This window comes from Palaemon carinicauda, chromosome 15 (assembly GCF_036898095.1).
Source record: "Palaemon carinicauda isolate YSFRI2023 chromosome 15, ASM3689809v2, whole genome shotgun sequence".
In the NCBI taxonomy this organism is placed as follows: domain Eukaryota; kingdom Metazoa; phylum Arthropoda; class Malacostraca; order Decapoda; family Palaemonidae; genus Palaemon; species Palaemon carinicauda.
In genome coordinates, this window is record NC_090739.1 from 135,628,504 (window position 1) to 135,646,035 (window position 17,532).

The 17,532-nt window shown below is 37.4% G+C and overlaps 1 protein-coding gene across 2 annotated transcripts in view; it reads right to left on the reverse strand.

The window, feature by feature from the left end:
* The window catches only part of Eip63E (cyclin dependent kinase Eip63E), an 85,949-nt gene extending 72,499 nt beyond the window's left edge, over positions 1-13,450 (reverse strand). The window contains exons 1-2 of one of the 2 annotated variants that reach the window (XM_068388723.1): positions 13,409-13,450; positions 12,998-13,045 (exon numbers count right to left, since the gene is read on the reverse strand). In XM_068388723.1, coding sequence (XP_068244824.1) covers positions 12,998-13,045; positions 13,409-13,415 — 55 coding nt within the window. In that variant the 5' untranslated portion in view covers positions 13,416-13,450. The remainder of the gene's footprint in view (positions 1-12,997; positions 13,046-13,408) is intronic. The other variant, XM_068388724.1, reaches the window with a different exon arrangement.
* Between the last annotated feature and the right edge of the window lie 4,082 nt (positions 13,451-17,532).

The window sequence follows — 17,532 nt, forward strand, 5'->3', positions numbered from 1 at the left end:
CTGGTTTAAGCAAAGGAGGAACTGTTAAGTCTACACCCAAGAGTACAAATTCTCAGTACTATACATACTGTCACATAACACTGGTTTACAAAGAAATTGAGGCCAGCACAAAAATACCCGTTTTTACCTAATTTGGGGGTGCTGAATTCAAATTTGAAATCCGTTTTTACTCATCACCTCTAGTTTTTTTAGATATGCATAGTGTGCATTTTGTGCATATACGGTACATAAAGGCGTATATGCATTCAGGGTTAATTCTAATATTGTAAGACTTACGGCTTATTTTTTAGTTATTATGCACTAAATGTAAGTGATTGCATTACATTATATATATAATTATATATCAAGATGGATTTTGGCAGTTAGGGCAGCAGGTCTCAATCCACACTCCGTAGTGCTCTGGCAGTCATTGGAAGAGGTTGTCTCGTAGGTGGCACAGGAGGTTGGTGTCCCTCAACTATCGTGTTACACATCTTTTGGGTTGCTAAATATTAGTATTACATTTTCCAATGCAAATTTTATTGCCTTGCATATGATTTAGTTTTACTTTGTTATATTTTCAGATTCTCCAATGGCTTCAAGCACGTCAAAACATCGAGGATGCCTCAACAAGGCCAATTCTTTCTGCTACGTATGGGGCGACTTCACAGCAGTTGCACAGCGTCGAACCATCACTTCCCTCCTCAGAACCGCCTACTTTCACTATTTTAATTGTAAAATTGGTGATCAGGACAAGTCTTGGGCTCCACACATCTGTTGTAAACCCTGCTACAATGGACTAACTGCATGGTTTAATGGCAAGAAAGCGGCTTTCAACTTTGCAGTCCCGATGGTTTGGAGAGAGCCACAAAGCCACGCAGATGATTGTTATTTTTGTTTAACTAATATAACTGGTTTCAATGCATCTTCTAGGAAAAAGATCAAATATCCCAACCTTCCATCTGCTATGAGACCCGTTCCCCATTCAGATGATCTTCCTGTACCCACACCTCCAGTAAATAAGGATCTTCTTTCCTCATCAGATGAAGAAATGCCTTCAAGGGAGGATTCTGCCGAGTCAATATCTTTGGAAGATATTGAGTCTACATATTCAGGAACAAGTGGCAACGAGCCACATTGGATCACGCAAGAAGACCTGAATGATCTTGCTCGTGATTTGTATCTATCATAACAGCAGTCAGAGCTCTTGCCTTCTCGGCTTAAACAGTGGAACCTAGTCCAGGAAGATGTAAGGATCACCAGTTTCAGGAATCAGAACAATGACCTTGCTTCCTTTTTTGAAATGGAAAACAAGTTGTGCTACTGCACAAACATACCTGGCTTGTTCACGTCCCTTGGTTTGCCACATAATCCTTCAGTCTGGCGTCTTTTCATAGACTCTTCCAAGCGAAGTCTAAAGGCTGTGCTTCTGCACAACGGGAATAAATATCCCAGCATTCCCATTGCACACTCTGTCCATCTAAAGGAGTCCTATGACAATATGGAGCTTCTTTTATAAGCTATTAAGTACAGCGAGTACCAATGGAGTCTGTGTGGGGACCTAAAGGTCATTGGTCTTCTTATGAGTATGCAAGCGGGCTTCATAAAGTACTGTTGTTTTCTCTGTCTCTGGGATAGTCAAGCTGTATCCCAGCATTACAAGCAGAAAGACTGGGGTCTAGAAGCACTTTTGTCCCTGGCGAACACAACGTCAAGGGGAATCCTCTGGTGGACATGAATAAGGTGCTTCTTCCTCCTCTTCACATCAAGCTTGGTTTGATGAAGAATTTCGTGAAGGCGTTGGACAAAAATGGTGCTGCCTTCCAACACTTGTCTACTGTGTTCCCAGGTGTTAGTGCTGCTAAGCTCAAAGAGGGCATCTTTGTTGGACCTAAGATCCGAGAAGTGCTGAAGGATACTGATTTTGAGGAGCTTCTTAACTTAAAGGAAGTGAGAGCATGGGAAGCATTCAAGTCAGTCTGTAGTGGCTTCCTTGGTAACACACGCGTACCAGATTACCAAGCCTGTATTGAAAAGTTGCTAAAGTCTTACGAGGATATGGGGTGCCGAATGTTACTCAAGATTCATTTTCTCCATTCCCACCTCAACTTCTTCCCGCCAAACCTTGGAGCAGTGAGTGATGAGCATGGAGAAAGATTCCATCAAGACATTACAAAGATGGAGAGCAACTATCAAGGCAAATGGAACCCCGGCATGATGGGAGACTTCTGCTGGATGCTCTTGCGTGACATCTCGGAGGCAAAATACACCAGATCTTCTAAGAAAACACACTTTTGAGTGTCTGTGGTAGTATGAATTGCGTAACTGTGTCATCCAAGTATATTGATTCAATCAGTGTTCTTTATCTATCCTGTTTTATCTGTTATAAGCTGCTGCAACTCTTGAAATGTGCACATATATTCTCTGTTTATACTAAAATGAGACTAATTGAAAGCCAGAAAACTAGAGATGATAGAGCAAAACTATTTATAAATTTGAATTCAGCACACAAAAATTAGCAAAAAAAAAACAACCTATCCCCATTTTTTTTCTTTGTAAACCAGTGTAATCAGCCAAAAGGGTCGCCTTTTCCTTTGGACAATGAGTAAGAGAACTATCTGATTTAAGCAAAGGAGGAACTGCTAAGTCTACACCAAAGAGTGCAAATTCTCAGTACTCTACATGCAGTCACATAATCAGCCAAAAGGGTCGTCTTTTCCTTTGGACAATGAGTAAGAGAGATATCTGGTTTAAGCAAAGGAGGAACTGTTAAGTCTACACCAAAGAGTGCAAATTCTCAGTACTCTACATGCTGTCACATAATCAACCAAAAGGGTCGCCTTTTACTTTGGACAATGAGTAACAGAGCTCTCTGATTTAAGTAAAGGAGGAATTAATAAGTCTACACCAAAGAGTGCAAATTCTCAGTACTCTACATACTGTCACATAAGGGTCGCCTTTTCCTTTAGACAATGAGTAAGAGAACTATCTGGTTGAAGTAAAGGAAGAACTATCAAGTCTACACCAAAGAGTGCAAATTCTCAGTACTCTACATACCGTCACATAATCAGCCAAAAGGGTCGCCTTTTCCCTTGGACAATGAGTAAGAGAACTATCTGGTTTAAGCAAAGGAGTAACTGTTAAGTCTACACCAAAGAGTGCAAATTCTCAGTACTCTACATACTGTCACATAATCAGCCAAAAGAGTTGCCTTTTCCTTTGGACAATGAGTAACAGAGCTCTCTGATTCAAGTAAAGACGGAGCTGTTAAGTCTACACCAAAGAGTGCAAATTCTCAGTACTCTACATACTGTCACATAATCAGCCAAAAGGGTCGCCTTTCCCTTTGGATAATGAGTAAGAAAACTATGTGGTTGAAGTAACGGAGGAACAGTTAAGTCTACACCAAAGAGTGCAAATTCTCAGTACTCTACATACTGTCACAAAATCAGCCAAAAGGGTCGCATTTTCCTTTGGATAATGAGTAAGAAAACTATGTGGTTGAAGTAAAGGAGGAACTGTTAAGTCTACACCAAAGAGTGCAAATTCTCAGTACTCTACATACTGTCACATAATCAGCCAAAAGGGTCGCCTTTCCCTTTGGACAATGAGTAACAGAGCTCTCTGATTTAAGTAAAGGAGGAACTGATAAGTCTACACCAAAGAGTGCAAATTCTCAGTACTCTACATACTGTCACATAATCAGCCAAAAGGGTTGCCTTTTCCTTTGGACAATGAGTAACAGAGCTCTCTGATTTAAGTAAAAGAGGAACTGTTAAGTCTACACCAAAGAGTGCAAATTCTCAGTACTCTACATGCTGTCACATAATCAGCCAAAAGGGTCGCCTTTCCCTTTGGACAATGAGTAACAGAGCTCTCTGATTTAAGTAAAGGAGGAACTGTTAAGTCTACACCAAAGAGTGCAAATTCTCAGTACTCAACATATTGTCACATAATCAGCAAAAAGGATCGCCTTTTCCTTTGGACAATAAGGATCGCCTTTTCCTTTGGACAATAAGTAACAGAGCTCTCTGATTTAAGTAAAGGAGGAACTGTTAAGTCTACACCAAAGAGTGCAAATTCTCAGTACTCTACATACTGTCACATAATCAGCCAAAAGGGTCGCCTTTTCCTTTGGACAATGAGTAACAGAGCTCTCTGATTTAAGTAAAGGAGGAACTGATAAGTCTACACCAAAGAGTGCAAATTCTCAGTACTCTACATACTGTCACATAATCAGCCAAAAGGGTTGCCTTTTCCTTTGGACAATGAGTAACAGAGCTCTCTGATTTAAGTAAAAGAGGAACTGTTAAGTCTACACCAAAGAGTGCAAATTCTCAGTACTCTACATGCTGTCACATAATCAGCCAAAAGGGTCGCCTTTTCCTTTGGACAATGAGTAAGAGAACTATCTGGTTGAAGTAAAGGAGGAACTGTTAAGTCTACACCAAGGAGTGAAAATTCTCAGTACTCTACATACTGTCACATAATCAGCCAAAAGAGTTGCCTTTTCCTTTGGACAATGAGTAACAGAGCTCTCTGATTTAAGTAAAGGAGGGACTGTTAAGTCTACACCAAAGAGTGCAAATTCTCAGTACTCTACATACTGTCACATACTCAGCCAAAAGGGTTGCCTTTCCCTTTGGACAATGAGTAACAGAGCTCTCTGATTTAAGTAAAGGAGGAACTGTTCAGTCTACACCAAAGAGTGCAAATTCTCAGTACTCTACACACTGTCACATAATCAGCCAAAAGGGTTGCCTTTCCCTTTGGACAATGAGTAACAGAGCTCTCTGATTTAAGTAAAGGAGGAACTATTCAGTCTACACCAAAGAGTGCAAATTCTCAGTACTCAACATATTGTCACATAATCAGCCAAAAGGATCGCCTTTTCCTTTGGATTATGAGTAACAGAGCTCTCTGATTTAAGTAAAGGAGGAACTGTTCAGTCTACACCAAAGAGTGCAAATTCTCAGTACTCTACACACTGTCACATAATCAGCCAAAAGGGTTGCCTTTCCCTTTGGACAATGAGTAACAGAGCTCTCTGATTTAAGTAAAGGAGGAACTGTTCAGTCTAAACCAAAGAGTGCAAATTCTCAGTACTCAACATATTGTCACATAATCAGCAAAAAGGATCGCCTTTCCCTTTGGACAATGAGTAACAGAGCTCTCTGATTTAAGTAAAGGAGGAACTGTCCAGTCTACACCAAAGAGTGCAAATTCTCAGTACTCAACATATTGTCACATAATCAGCAAAAAGGATCGCCTTTTCCTTTGGACAATAAGTAACAGAGCTCTCTGATTTAAGTAAAGGAGGAACTGTTCAGTCTACACCAAAGAGTGCAAATTCTCAGTACTCAACATATTGTCACATAATCAGCAAAAAGGATCGCCTTTCCCTTTGGACAATGAGTAACAGAGCTCTCTGATTTAAGTAAAGGAGGAACTGTTCAGTCTACACCAAAGAGTGCAAATTCTCAGTACTCAACATATTGTCACATAATCAGCAAAAAGGATCGCCTTTTCCTTTGGACAATAAGTAACAGAGCTCTCTGATTTAAGTAAAGGAGGAACTGATAAGTCTACACCAAAGAGTGCAAATTCTCAGTACTCTACATACTGCCACATAATCAGCCAAAAGGGTCGCCTTTCCCTTTGGACAATGAGTAACAGAGCTCTCTGATTTAAGTAAAGGAGGAACTGTTAAGTCTACACCAAAGAGTGCAAATTCTCAGTACTCTACATACTGTCACAAAATCAACCAAAGGAGTCGCATTTTCCTTTGGATAATGAGTAAGAAAACTATGTGGTTGAAGTAAAGGAGGAACTGTTAAGTCTACACCAAAGAGTGCAAATTCTCAGTACTCTACATACTGTCACATAATCAGCCAAAATGGTTGCCTTTTCCTTTGGACAATGAGTAACAGAGCTCTCTGTTTTAAGTAAAGGAGGAACTGATAAGTCTACACCAAAGAGTGCAAATTCTCAGTACTCTACATACTGTCACATAATCAGCCAAAAGGGTTGCCTTTTCCTTTGGACAATGAGTAACAGAGCTCTCTGATTTAAGTGAAGGAGGAACTGTTAAGTCTACACCAAAGAGTGCAAATTCTCAGTACTCTACATACTGTCACATAATCAGCCAAAGGGGTTGCCTTTCCCTTTGGACAATGAGTAACAGAGCTCTCTGATTTAAGTAAAGGAGGAACTGTTAAGTCTACACCAAAGAGTGCAAATTCTCAGTACTCTACATGCTGTCACATAATCAGCCAAAAGGGTCGCCTTTCCTTTTGGACAATGAGTAACAGAGCTCTCTGATTTAAGTAAAGGAGGGACTGTTAAGTCTACACCAAAGAGTGCAAATTCTCAGTACTCTACATACTGTCACATAATCAGCCAAAAGGGTTGCCTTTCCCTTTGGACAATGAGTAACAGAGCTCTCTGATTTAAGTAAAGGAGGAACTGTTAAGTCTACACCAAAGAGTGCAAATTCTCAGTACTCTACATGCTGTCACATAATCAGCCAAAAGGGTCGCCTTTCCCTTTGGACAATGAGTAACAGAGCTCTCTGATTTAAGTAAAGGAGGGACTGTTAAGTCTACACCAAAGAGTGCAAATTCTCAGTACTCTACATACTGTCACATAATCAGCCAAAAGGGTTGCCTTTTCCTTTGGACAATGAGTAACAGAGCTCTCTGATTTAAGTAAAGGAGGAACTGTTAAGTCTACATCAAAGAGTGCAAATTCTCAGTACTCTACATACTGTCACATAATCAGCAAAAAGGATCGCCTTTTCCTTTGGACAATAAGTAACAGAGCTCTCTGATTTAAGTAAAGGAGGAACTGTTAAGTCTACACCAAAGAGTGCAAATTCTTAGTACTCTACATACTGTCACATAATCAGCCAAAAGGGTCGCCTTTCCCCTTGGACAATGAGTAAGAGAACTATGTGGTTTAAGCAAAGGGGGAACTGTTAAATCTACACCAAAGAGTGCAAATTCTCAGTACTCTACATACTGTCACATAATCAGCCAAAAGGGTCGCCTTTCCCTTTGGACAATGAGTAAGAGAACTATCTGGTTTAAGCAAAGGGGGAACTGTTAAATCTACACCAAAGAGTGCAAATTCTCAGTACTCTACATGCTGTGACATAATCAGCCAAAGGGGTTGCCTTTCCCTTTGGACAATGATTAACAGAGCTCTCTGATTCAAGTAAAGGAGGAACTGTTAAGTCTACACAAAAGAGTGCAAATTCTCAGTACTCTACATACTGTCACATAATTATAATCAGCCAAAGGGGTTGCCTTTCCCTTTGGACAATGATTAACAGAGCTCTCTGATTCAAGTAAAGGAGGAACTGTTAAGTCTACACCAAAGAGTGCAAATTCTCAGTACTGTATATACTGTCACATAATCAGCCAAAAGGGTCGCCATTTCCTTTGGACAATGAGTAAGAGAACTATCTGGTTTAAGCAAAGGAGGAAATGTTAAGTCTACACCAAAGAGTGCAAATTCTCAGTACTCTACACACTGTCACATAATCAGCCAAAAGGGTCGCCTTTTCCTTTGGACAATGAGTAAGAGAACTATCTGGTTTAAGCAAAGGAGGAACCGTTAAGTCTACACCAAAGAGTGCAAATTCTCAGTACTCTACATGCTGTCAGATAATCAGCCAAAAGGGTCGCCTTTTCCTTTGGACAATGAGTAAGAGAACTATCTGGTTGAAGTAAAGGAGGAACTGTTAAGTCTACACCAAAGAGTGCAAATTCTCAGTACTCTACATACTGTCACATAATCAGCCAAAAGGGTCGCCTTTCCCTTTGGACAATGAGTAACAGAGCTCTCTGATTTAAGTAAAGGAGGAACTGTTAAGTCTACACCAAAGAGTGCAAATTCTCAGTACTCTACATACTGTCACATAATCAGCCAAAAGGGTTGCCTTTCCCTTTGGACAATGAGTAACAGAGCTCTCTGATTTAAGTAAAGGAGGAACTGTTAAGTCTACACCAAAGAGTGCAAATTCTCAGTACTCTACATGCTGTCACATAATCAGCCAAAAGGTTCGCCTTTCCCTTTGGACAATGAGTAACAGAGCTCTCTGATTTAAGTAAAGGAGGGACTGTTAAGTCTACACCAAAGAGTGCAAATTCTCAGTACTCTACATACTGTCACATAATCAGCCAAAAGGGTTGCCTTTCCCTTTGGACAATGAGTAACAGAGCTCTCTGATTTAAGTAAAGGAGGAACTGTTAAGTCTACACCAAAGAGTGCAAATTCTCAGTACTCTACATGCTGTCAGATAATCAGCCAAAAGGGTCGCCTTTTCCTTTGGACAATGAGTAAGAGAACTATCTGGTTGAAGTAAAGGAGGAGCTGTTAAGTCTACACCAAAGAGTGCAAATTCTCAGTACTCTACACACTGTCACATAATCAGCCAAAAGGGTCGCCTTTTCCTTTGGACAATGAGTAAGAGAACTATCTGGTTTAAGCAAAGGAGGAACCGTTAAGTCTACACCAAAGAGTGCAAATTCTCAGTACTCTACATGCTGTCAGATAATCAGCCAAAAGGGTCGCCTTTTCCTTTGGACAATGAGTAAGAGAGCTATCTGGTTGAAGTAAAGGAGGAACTGTTAAGTCTACACCAAAGAGTGCAAATTCTCAGTACTCTACATGCTGTCAGATAATCAGCCAAAAGGGTCGCCTTTTCCTTTGGACAATGAGTAAGAGAACTATCTGGTTTAAGCAAAGGAGGAACTGTTAAGTCTACACCAAAGAGTGCAAATTCTCAGTACTCTACATGCTGTCAGATAATCAGCCAAAAGGGTCGCCTTTTCCTTTGGACAATGAGTAAGAGAGCTATCTGGTTGAAGTAAAGGAGGAACTGTTAAGTCTACACCAAAGAGTGCAAATTCTCAGTACTCTACATGCTGTCAGATAATCAGCCAAAAGGGTCGCCTTTTCCTTTGGACAATGAGTAAGAGAGCTATCTGGTTGAAGTAAAGGAGGAACTGTTAAGTCTACACCAAAGAGTGCAAATTCTCAGTACTCTACATGCTGTCAGATAATCAGCCAAAAGGGTCGCCTTTTCCTTTGGACAATGAGTAAGAGAGCTATCTGGTTGAAGTAAAGGAGGAGCTGTTAAGTCTACACCAAAGAGTGCAAATTCTCAGTACTCTACACACTGTCACATAATCAGCCAAAAGGGTTGCCTTTCCCTTTGGACAATGAGTAACAGAGCTCTCTGATTTAAGTAAAGGAGGAACTGTTAAGTCTACACCAAAGAGTGAAAATTCTCAGTACTCTACATGCTGTCACATAATCAGCCAAAAGGGTCGCCTTTTCCTTTGGACAATGAGTAAGAGAACTATCTGGTTTAAGCAAAGGAGGAACTGTTAAGTCTACACCAAAGAGTGCAAATTCTCAGTACTCTACATGCTGTCAGATAATCAGCCAAAAGGGTCGCCTTTTCCTTTGGACAATGAGTAAGAGAGCTATCTGGTTGAAGTAAAGGAGGAACTGTTAAGTCTACACCAAAGAGTGCAAATTCTCAGTACTCTACATGCTGTCAGATAATCAGCCAAAAGGGTCGCCTTTTCCTTTGGACAATGAGTAAGAGAGCTATCTGGTTGAAGTAAAGGAGGAGCTGTTAAGTCTACACCAAAGAGTGCAAATTCTCAGTACTCTACATACTGTCACATAATCAGCCAAAAGGGTCGCCTTTTCCTTTGGACAATGAGTAAGAGAGCTATCTGGTTGAAGTAAAGGAGGAGCTGTTAAGTCTACACCAAAGAGTGCAAATTCTCAGTACTCTACATGCTGTCAGATAATCAGCCAAAAGGGTCGCCTTTTCCTTTGGACAATGAGTAAGAGAGCTATCTGGTTGAAGTAAAGGAGGAGCTGTTAAGTCTACACCAAAGAGTGCAAATTCTCAGTACTCTACACACTGTCACATAATCAGCCAAAAGGGTCGCCTTTCCCTTTGGACAATGAGTAACAGAGCTCTCTGATTTAAGTAAAGGAGGAACTGTTAAGTCTACACCAAAGAGTGCAGATTTAAGGTATTAAATTAACTCTGCCATGATAACAAAGACTAACTGGGGAATTTCTTTTACGATAAGTACTTCTGTCAGGCAAAGGATTCAAACCTTGGCGGAATAGAAATGAAGGTAAACAGCAAGAACGTATTTAATCCTTTTGAAGACAAGTTTTTTTTTACTGAGAATCAAAGTCAACCTACCACCACTATTATAGCTGATTGGTAAATACTTGATAATTAGCAGTTTTTCTATAATCTTATTGCTAACACTCGTGATATTAATTTTTCCAAGTAAACCATAAATACCTAATCGTACTCAATCCACACTGCCATGTAATCACAGTATATATATATATATATATATATATATATATATATATATATATATATATATATATATACATATATATATATATATATATATATATATATATATATATATATATACACTGCATGTATGTATGTTTCAATGAATATATATATACATACACATACATACATACATACATATATATAATATATATATATATATATATATATGTATGTATATATATACATATATATATATATAGAATATATATATATATATATATATATATATATATATATATATATATATAATTTAGTTAAATATGTAACAGTGTTAAACAAGTTAAAGACAAGTGAAAGACAAGTGAAAGGTCAAATTTGTTTAAATCTAAGGAAAAAAAAGAGAAAAACTAATTTTAAGAAAGGAAATAAACATTCCTGCAATAAGAGAAAAATCTGATGAGTTTAGTTAAGCAATGCAAAATATGTAATCCCAGCCACATGATGAAATGCATGCATGTAAAGAAGAATAAACAGTAACCTAACTAAATTTGTATTGGAATTGGCACGATAGATAGGTGAAAAAGTTCCTATAAAAGATGAAGGGAAATTATGGAAAAAAAGAAACATCTAAAAATCTAATAAAAAAAGATTGGAAATGAGGGTAAAATCCAAGAAAGATGAAATAGAATTATCAGAACTATCCAAAATAATAATAATAATAAAAAAAAGACATTTATAAGCACAATCAGATCAAAATTGAGTAAAAGAAAGTAAGAAGCATCAAGTTAATGAAAAGAAGACTTGGAATAGGGGGGCCAAAATGCTTTAAACGATGAAAAAGGAAATATTTATCAACAAAAAAGATGGAGTGGTAGACATTGTAGAGGATTTCTATACCATGCTATACAATAGTGATATAAGAAATAACTTTGTCAATAAGATAATGAATGACCTACGCCGGTAACAGTAGGATAAGTAAAGAAAAAATTTAAATACGTGGAAAGGGGCAAAGCAACAGAAGATGACCTGACAGTTGATTTAATAATAGATGGAGGAGACTTCACAGTAGTAAAATTTGCTGAACTTTGCACAAAACATCTACAAGAAAGCTCTTTACCAACAGCTTGGAAAATTTACAAAAATTTACACCAATTTACAAAAGAGGAGACAAAATGCCCGAAAAATTACTGCCCAACAAGTATACTCTCAGGAATATATTAAGTATTTAGAAAGATCATACTAGGCCGAATAGAAAGACAGCTAGAGTTTAATCAACCAAGAGAGCAGGCAGGCTTTAGAAGTGGATATTCAACAATTGATTGTATCTCTGTATTAACCAGCATATTGAAAAATCAACAGAGTATGAAAAAATGTATGACATTTGTAGACTATGAGAAAGCTTTTGATTCTGTCAAAACTTCAGCAGTAATAAAAACACTTCTAAGACATAGAATAGATGAATCTTATATTAGAACACTTGATGATATCTATACGGGAAGTACAGCAATCCTACAACTGCATAAGGATAGTGAGAAAATTTTGATTGATAAAGAAGTTAGAAAAGGAGACCTCGTCTCGTAATTTATTAAGTGTACCTAGAAATTTTCAAGAATTTAAATTGGGGAATTAACATTAATGAGGAATACCTGAACAAGTTAAAATTTGCATATGTCATAGTACTATTTACTGAATCATGAGAGGAATTACAAAAGATGATAGAAAGCAAAAATGGAGGACTGAAAATGAATATGAGTAAAACAAAGATGTTCAATGGAAATGTAGAAATAGCAAATGAGGGTTAAGGACGAACCTTAAGAGATTGTTAATGAATATAGGTGCTTAGGAGAGACGGTTAAGTGTTTCCTCAGGCCGTGAGGCCAAAATTAGAAGGATAAGCATGGGATGGAGAGCTTTTGATGAACAAAATAAGATTATGAAAAGTAAAATGCAACTTTCTCTAAAAAGAAAAGTACTTAATAAGATGATCTTAACAGTATTAACTTATGCATCAGAAACTTGGAGTCTTAATAAAGCTTTAGAAGAAAGCTTGTTACAACCCAAAGAGCTATAGAAAGAATAATGATGGGAATGACACTTAAAGACAGAAAAAGAGCAACATGGATATGAGACCAAACTAAAGTAGAGGATATTCTAACAACGTGAAAAAAAAAAAGAAATGGACATAGGCAGGACTAAATGATAAGAATGACAAATAGAAGGGCATTAAGAATAACAGAATGGGACCCTAGCGATTGCAAAATAAGCAGGGGAAGGAAGAGAAGACGATGGATTGACGAACTAAGAAAATTTGCAGGTATAGACTAGCAAAGAAAAATAATATAAGTGGAAAGTCATATTTAAGGCTTTTATCCTACAGTGGCCTAGCTAAGGCCGATGATGAGGATGATGATTATGATATATACAATATATTTATATACATATAGATCCATTCTTCTAGAAAAAAGGCATGAAATTCAGATGATAATGCTTAGATAAAAAAAAATTGAGAGCATCCAGAAATCTCAATAAAGGTTGCATAAAGAGACTAAATATAAAGATCAATATAAATAACATACAAAATATAGAGATTCTATAATATAAGAAAAAAGACAGTAGGGTAGATTTAGAAGCTAAAGCTACAAAACATGTTGTTTGGTGGACTCCTACCCGATAGTTTAAACCCGTTCTCCTCAAAATCCTCACTTTTCGAAATGGCTGTTGGGAAAAAAAATGACATCTCGATGAGAAAGGAGAAAACTTGGGAATAAAAAAAAAGAATGAGGGAAGCCTTGCTTTGTGCATCGTAAAAATTGTCTATATTTAATTATAAAAGTGTAAAAAAATTATTTTCGAACCACAAAAGTTGCTCTATCGTTAAAGGGTTTAACTATAATTTCGACGAGTGACATAGCAAGGCGGTAATCCCTCATCCCCAAAGACATGCTCTTCAGTGTGCATTCGTATATCAGGTCATTCCCTTTAGAGGACTTCATATATCAAAGAGTTTGCTAGGAAGAATTAGGACAGAAATCAAAATTATGGGACTGATAAAAAAGAATAATAAATGATTATTCATACCCGGCATTCTGTATTCTCGGCTGTAGTCAGCATGTTTGGATACGGCTGGAAAAAAAAATGGAAGAAAAAAAGGGTTGAATTATCTCCCTCAGTCCAGATGAATTTCATAAACATGTTAATATAAAATAAACTTGCATAAAATATAAGAATCATATTAAAATAAATTATGATATGAATGCAAAACAATTTCTAATTAAAGGCCTACTGTCTACTTTATAAAATCAAATAACATTATTGCAACTAAATCAAAATCAAAATTGTTATGAGTTAAATACGAACAATGTAGCAGAGGTTCCGAGCGAAATAAACCACACCCCCAATGACGTCATAGCCAATCACGTTGTCTCCCACGCAAGCAGCGATCATAATACACAACGTGATTGGCTATGTCGTCATCAGGGGAAGGGGCTTATTTTGCCCAGAATCTTTGCAGTGACTATAGTGAACATGCAAAACAATAAACATATATACTATTAGCCACAAAATAACAGTTTTAATAACGAAGATAAAAGATATTGGTTATTGTTTATTATTCAACCATAATTTCATCCTTTAAGCAACTCCTCAAAACTATGTAAGGGTATAAACAAGCAATACTATGATGTCTAACGATTTACATTCAATCCATAAAATAAGGTTTTAGTTTACCTTCGAAAACACATATGAGTTGGCGACAACTGAACTTAACTCCAACTAGCGTTTGTCCAATCCTTTGTAGCGCACGTGTTTCATAAACGCTCATACAATTATCATTGCTTTTTTTTTATCTCTCGCTCTCTCTCCTACACTGATAATAGAAAACCCTGTTTAAGCCTGCCATAGCATGTTTCAGATTGATTGAATTTTTGTGACATTTTTGCTCTCAACTGCTTGTATATAAGCTTGTTATCTAATGCTATTGCTTTTTTATCTCTCGCTCTCTCCCGTACAGATAAAAAAAAACAATGTGTTTAAGTTTGCACTCGCATGTTTCAGATTGTTTAATTTTTTGTGACATTCTTGCTCTCAAATGCTTGTATATAAGCTCGTTATCTGTTGAATAAACTTTACTTGCATTCCCCTCGCCTCTCTGTTAGTACCTAACAGTGACCTCACACATCATCTTTCCTAAACACCTTTCACATTCTTCTAGATATTTCAGACTAGCCCGGGATATAATCTTCTACCAATATGGTCCCATTTTGAACTTGAACAAAGCCATATATGTGTATATGCATGCATACATGTATGCAAGCATGTATATGGGTATGCATCTATGTATATGCGATAAGGTATACATATATGTGATTGTATACCCATGGATATGCAAAATTAGGTCACGTAAAGCCAATCACGCCTAATTCATGGGAATAAGCTCTGCCCACAAAGGCACCTACTTCTTTTCCCAAATACAAGTGATGTAATTTTCTGAGGATTTGTTCGACAAATGTTTGTAACTATGTACACCCACTGTACCATATATATTGTAAAAATCTCTTTAAAAATTAGTCCTTTACATGATGTCGTAGAGACGAAACCAGTCAATATTCACCAAGTATTTTCATATTTCCTTATGGTTTATTGCATCTGATTATCATGGGTTTCTGTGAGTTTTACGCATTTATGTAGGTGTATGTGTGTGTATATATATATATATGTATATATATATATATATATATATATATATATATATACATATATATATATATATATATATATATATATATATATATATATATATACACAAACAAGTGTACATAACACATAAATAACGATGGTTAAATATTTATATAGATATGCACACACACGCGCACCACCTCTCACCAGGTTATGACTACTCTCTCCCCTCCTACCTGAGGGACGGGAAGGGCCGAGTGCCGGAATATATATATATATATATATATATATATATATATATATATATATATATATATATATATATATATATATATATATATTATATATATATATATATATATATATATATATATATAAATATATATATATGTGTATATATATATATATATATATATATATATATATATATATACTGTATATATACATACATATGTATATATATATACTGTATATATATATATATATATATATATATATATACACATACATACACGGTATATATATATATATATATATATATATATATATATATATATATATATATATATATATATATATATTAGTGGGGCAGCATAGCTAACCTATTGTGCATTTTGTGATACAAGCACCAAATTTGGCACAAATGTACATTGACATATGGCAAACCTTTTCAGATATTGAGCAACTCGGAATTCTCTATTCATGTCCGCCATATTGGAATTCAAAATGGCCGCCATTTGAAATCTACATTTGCACTTATCTGTGGATCTAAAATTGCTATTGCCTCGATTCTGGTGCCTAAATGTAGGTTTTGGGGGGGCAAGGAATCCAATGGTTACAATCTGCATTGCGTATTTTTTTACCACTGAGCCGCCATATTAGATTTCAAAATGGCCGCCATTTGAAATCTTCATTTTTGATTATCAGTGGGTCTAATGCTGCTTTTGACTCAATTCTGGTGTCTTACTGTATGTTTGGGGGGGGGGGGTCAAGGATTTCAATGATAACAATCTGCATTGTGTATCTTTTAGCATTGAGCCGCCATGTTGGATTTCAAAATGGCCGCCATTTAAAATCTACATTTGCGATTACCTATGGGTTTAATAGCGCTATTGACTTGATTCTTGTGTCTAAATGTATGATTCCGGTGGGGGGGGGAGGGGCAAGAAATCCAATGTTTTGGGGGACAAAGATTCTAATGATAACAAAATACATTGCATATTTTTACCTATGGACCGCCACTTTGGATTTCAAAATCGGTGCTTTACATTGCATGGCCGCTTCTCAATTTGCGGTTTACATTATCTGAGGATCTAATGATTTGATTCTGGTGGTGGCTTGGTGGTAGTAATACTCTCTTGAATATTCCGTGTAAGAATGACCAGGAAAACGATCAGTTAGGGCCAAACTCCATTTCGGGTAAAAATGACACAGAATAAGGTATAATAATAAGACCATTTCTCGGTCAGATCTGACCTTTTCTGTGTAAAATCTAACTCTATTCCGAGTCATTTTTGATCCAGAATGGAGTTTGGCCCAAACTGATCCCTTTCCGGGTCTGACACGGAACTTTTAAGAGTGTAGTTGTGGTAGCAGTTTTCGTGGCATTTATGATTACAGAAATGCTACATTGTGTCTTTTCAGGTTCATCGTGATGCATGCATGCCTGTAGACTGACTGTGCTGGTTCTTCTGAAGACAGTTCGATCACCATGTCCAAGAGGTTCACACTAGCTCATGCTGAGCGAACTTCATCAACATCACAACACCTCACCACTACTAACTGGAGGTTATGCATCATATGTCAAGAGGACAAGATGGAGACATTGACCAAACCTGAACAATCTAAGAGAAAAGACATTGGTAGTGGATACAGTTCACTTGCAGAGAACTTGATCAAATTCAGTGAACTTGGAGAGCTTCCAGGATCACTCCAATTGGAAAGACTTGATGATGGCCATGGCATTGAAGCTGCGATGGTTGCACACAGCGCACAATATCATCATACATGCAAGCTCCAGTACAACAACACCAAACTACAGAGAGCACAGAAGAGAGCACTCAGGAAAGAAGGTCAGAGCGATGAGGAACAATCTTTATGCAAACGCACCAGGGCGCATTCACGTTCGAGTACAGAGAAGGTTCCAGAAACTTGTTTCTTCTGTGGACAACCTGCGGGGACTAATAGTCTTCTGAAAGCTGCAACATTCAAAATTGACAGACGGGTCCGTGCCTGTGCAAACCTTCTTGGTGATACAGAACTGCTTGGCCGTCTCAGTGGTGGGGACATCGTTGCGTTGGACACCCAGTATCACCTGTAGTGCTTGATACAACTGCGCGAGATCGGTCCAATCAACAGGACCACAGTACTCACACCAAGAGAGAGCAATGTCGGCAGTAGCCTTTGCTGAACTCGTCCTCTACATTGAAGAAACAAGACAAGATGAGGAGACAGCACCAGTATTTAGATTGGCCGATCTTGTCCACCTATATCAGTCGAGAATGGAACAGCTTGGAGTGCAGCTCGAT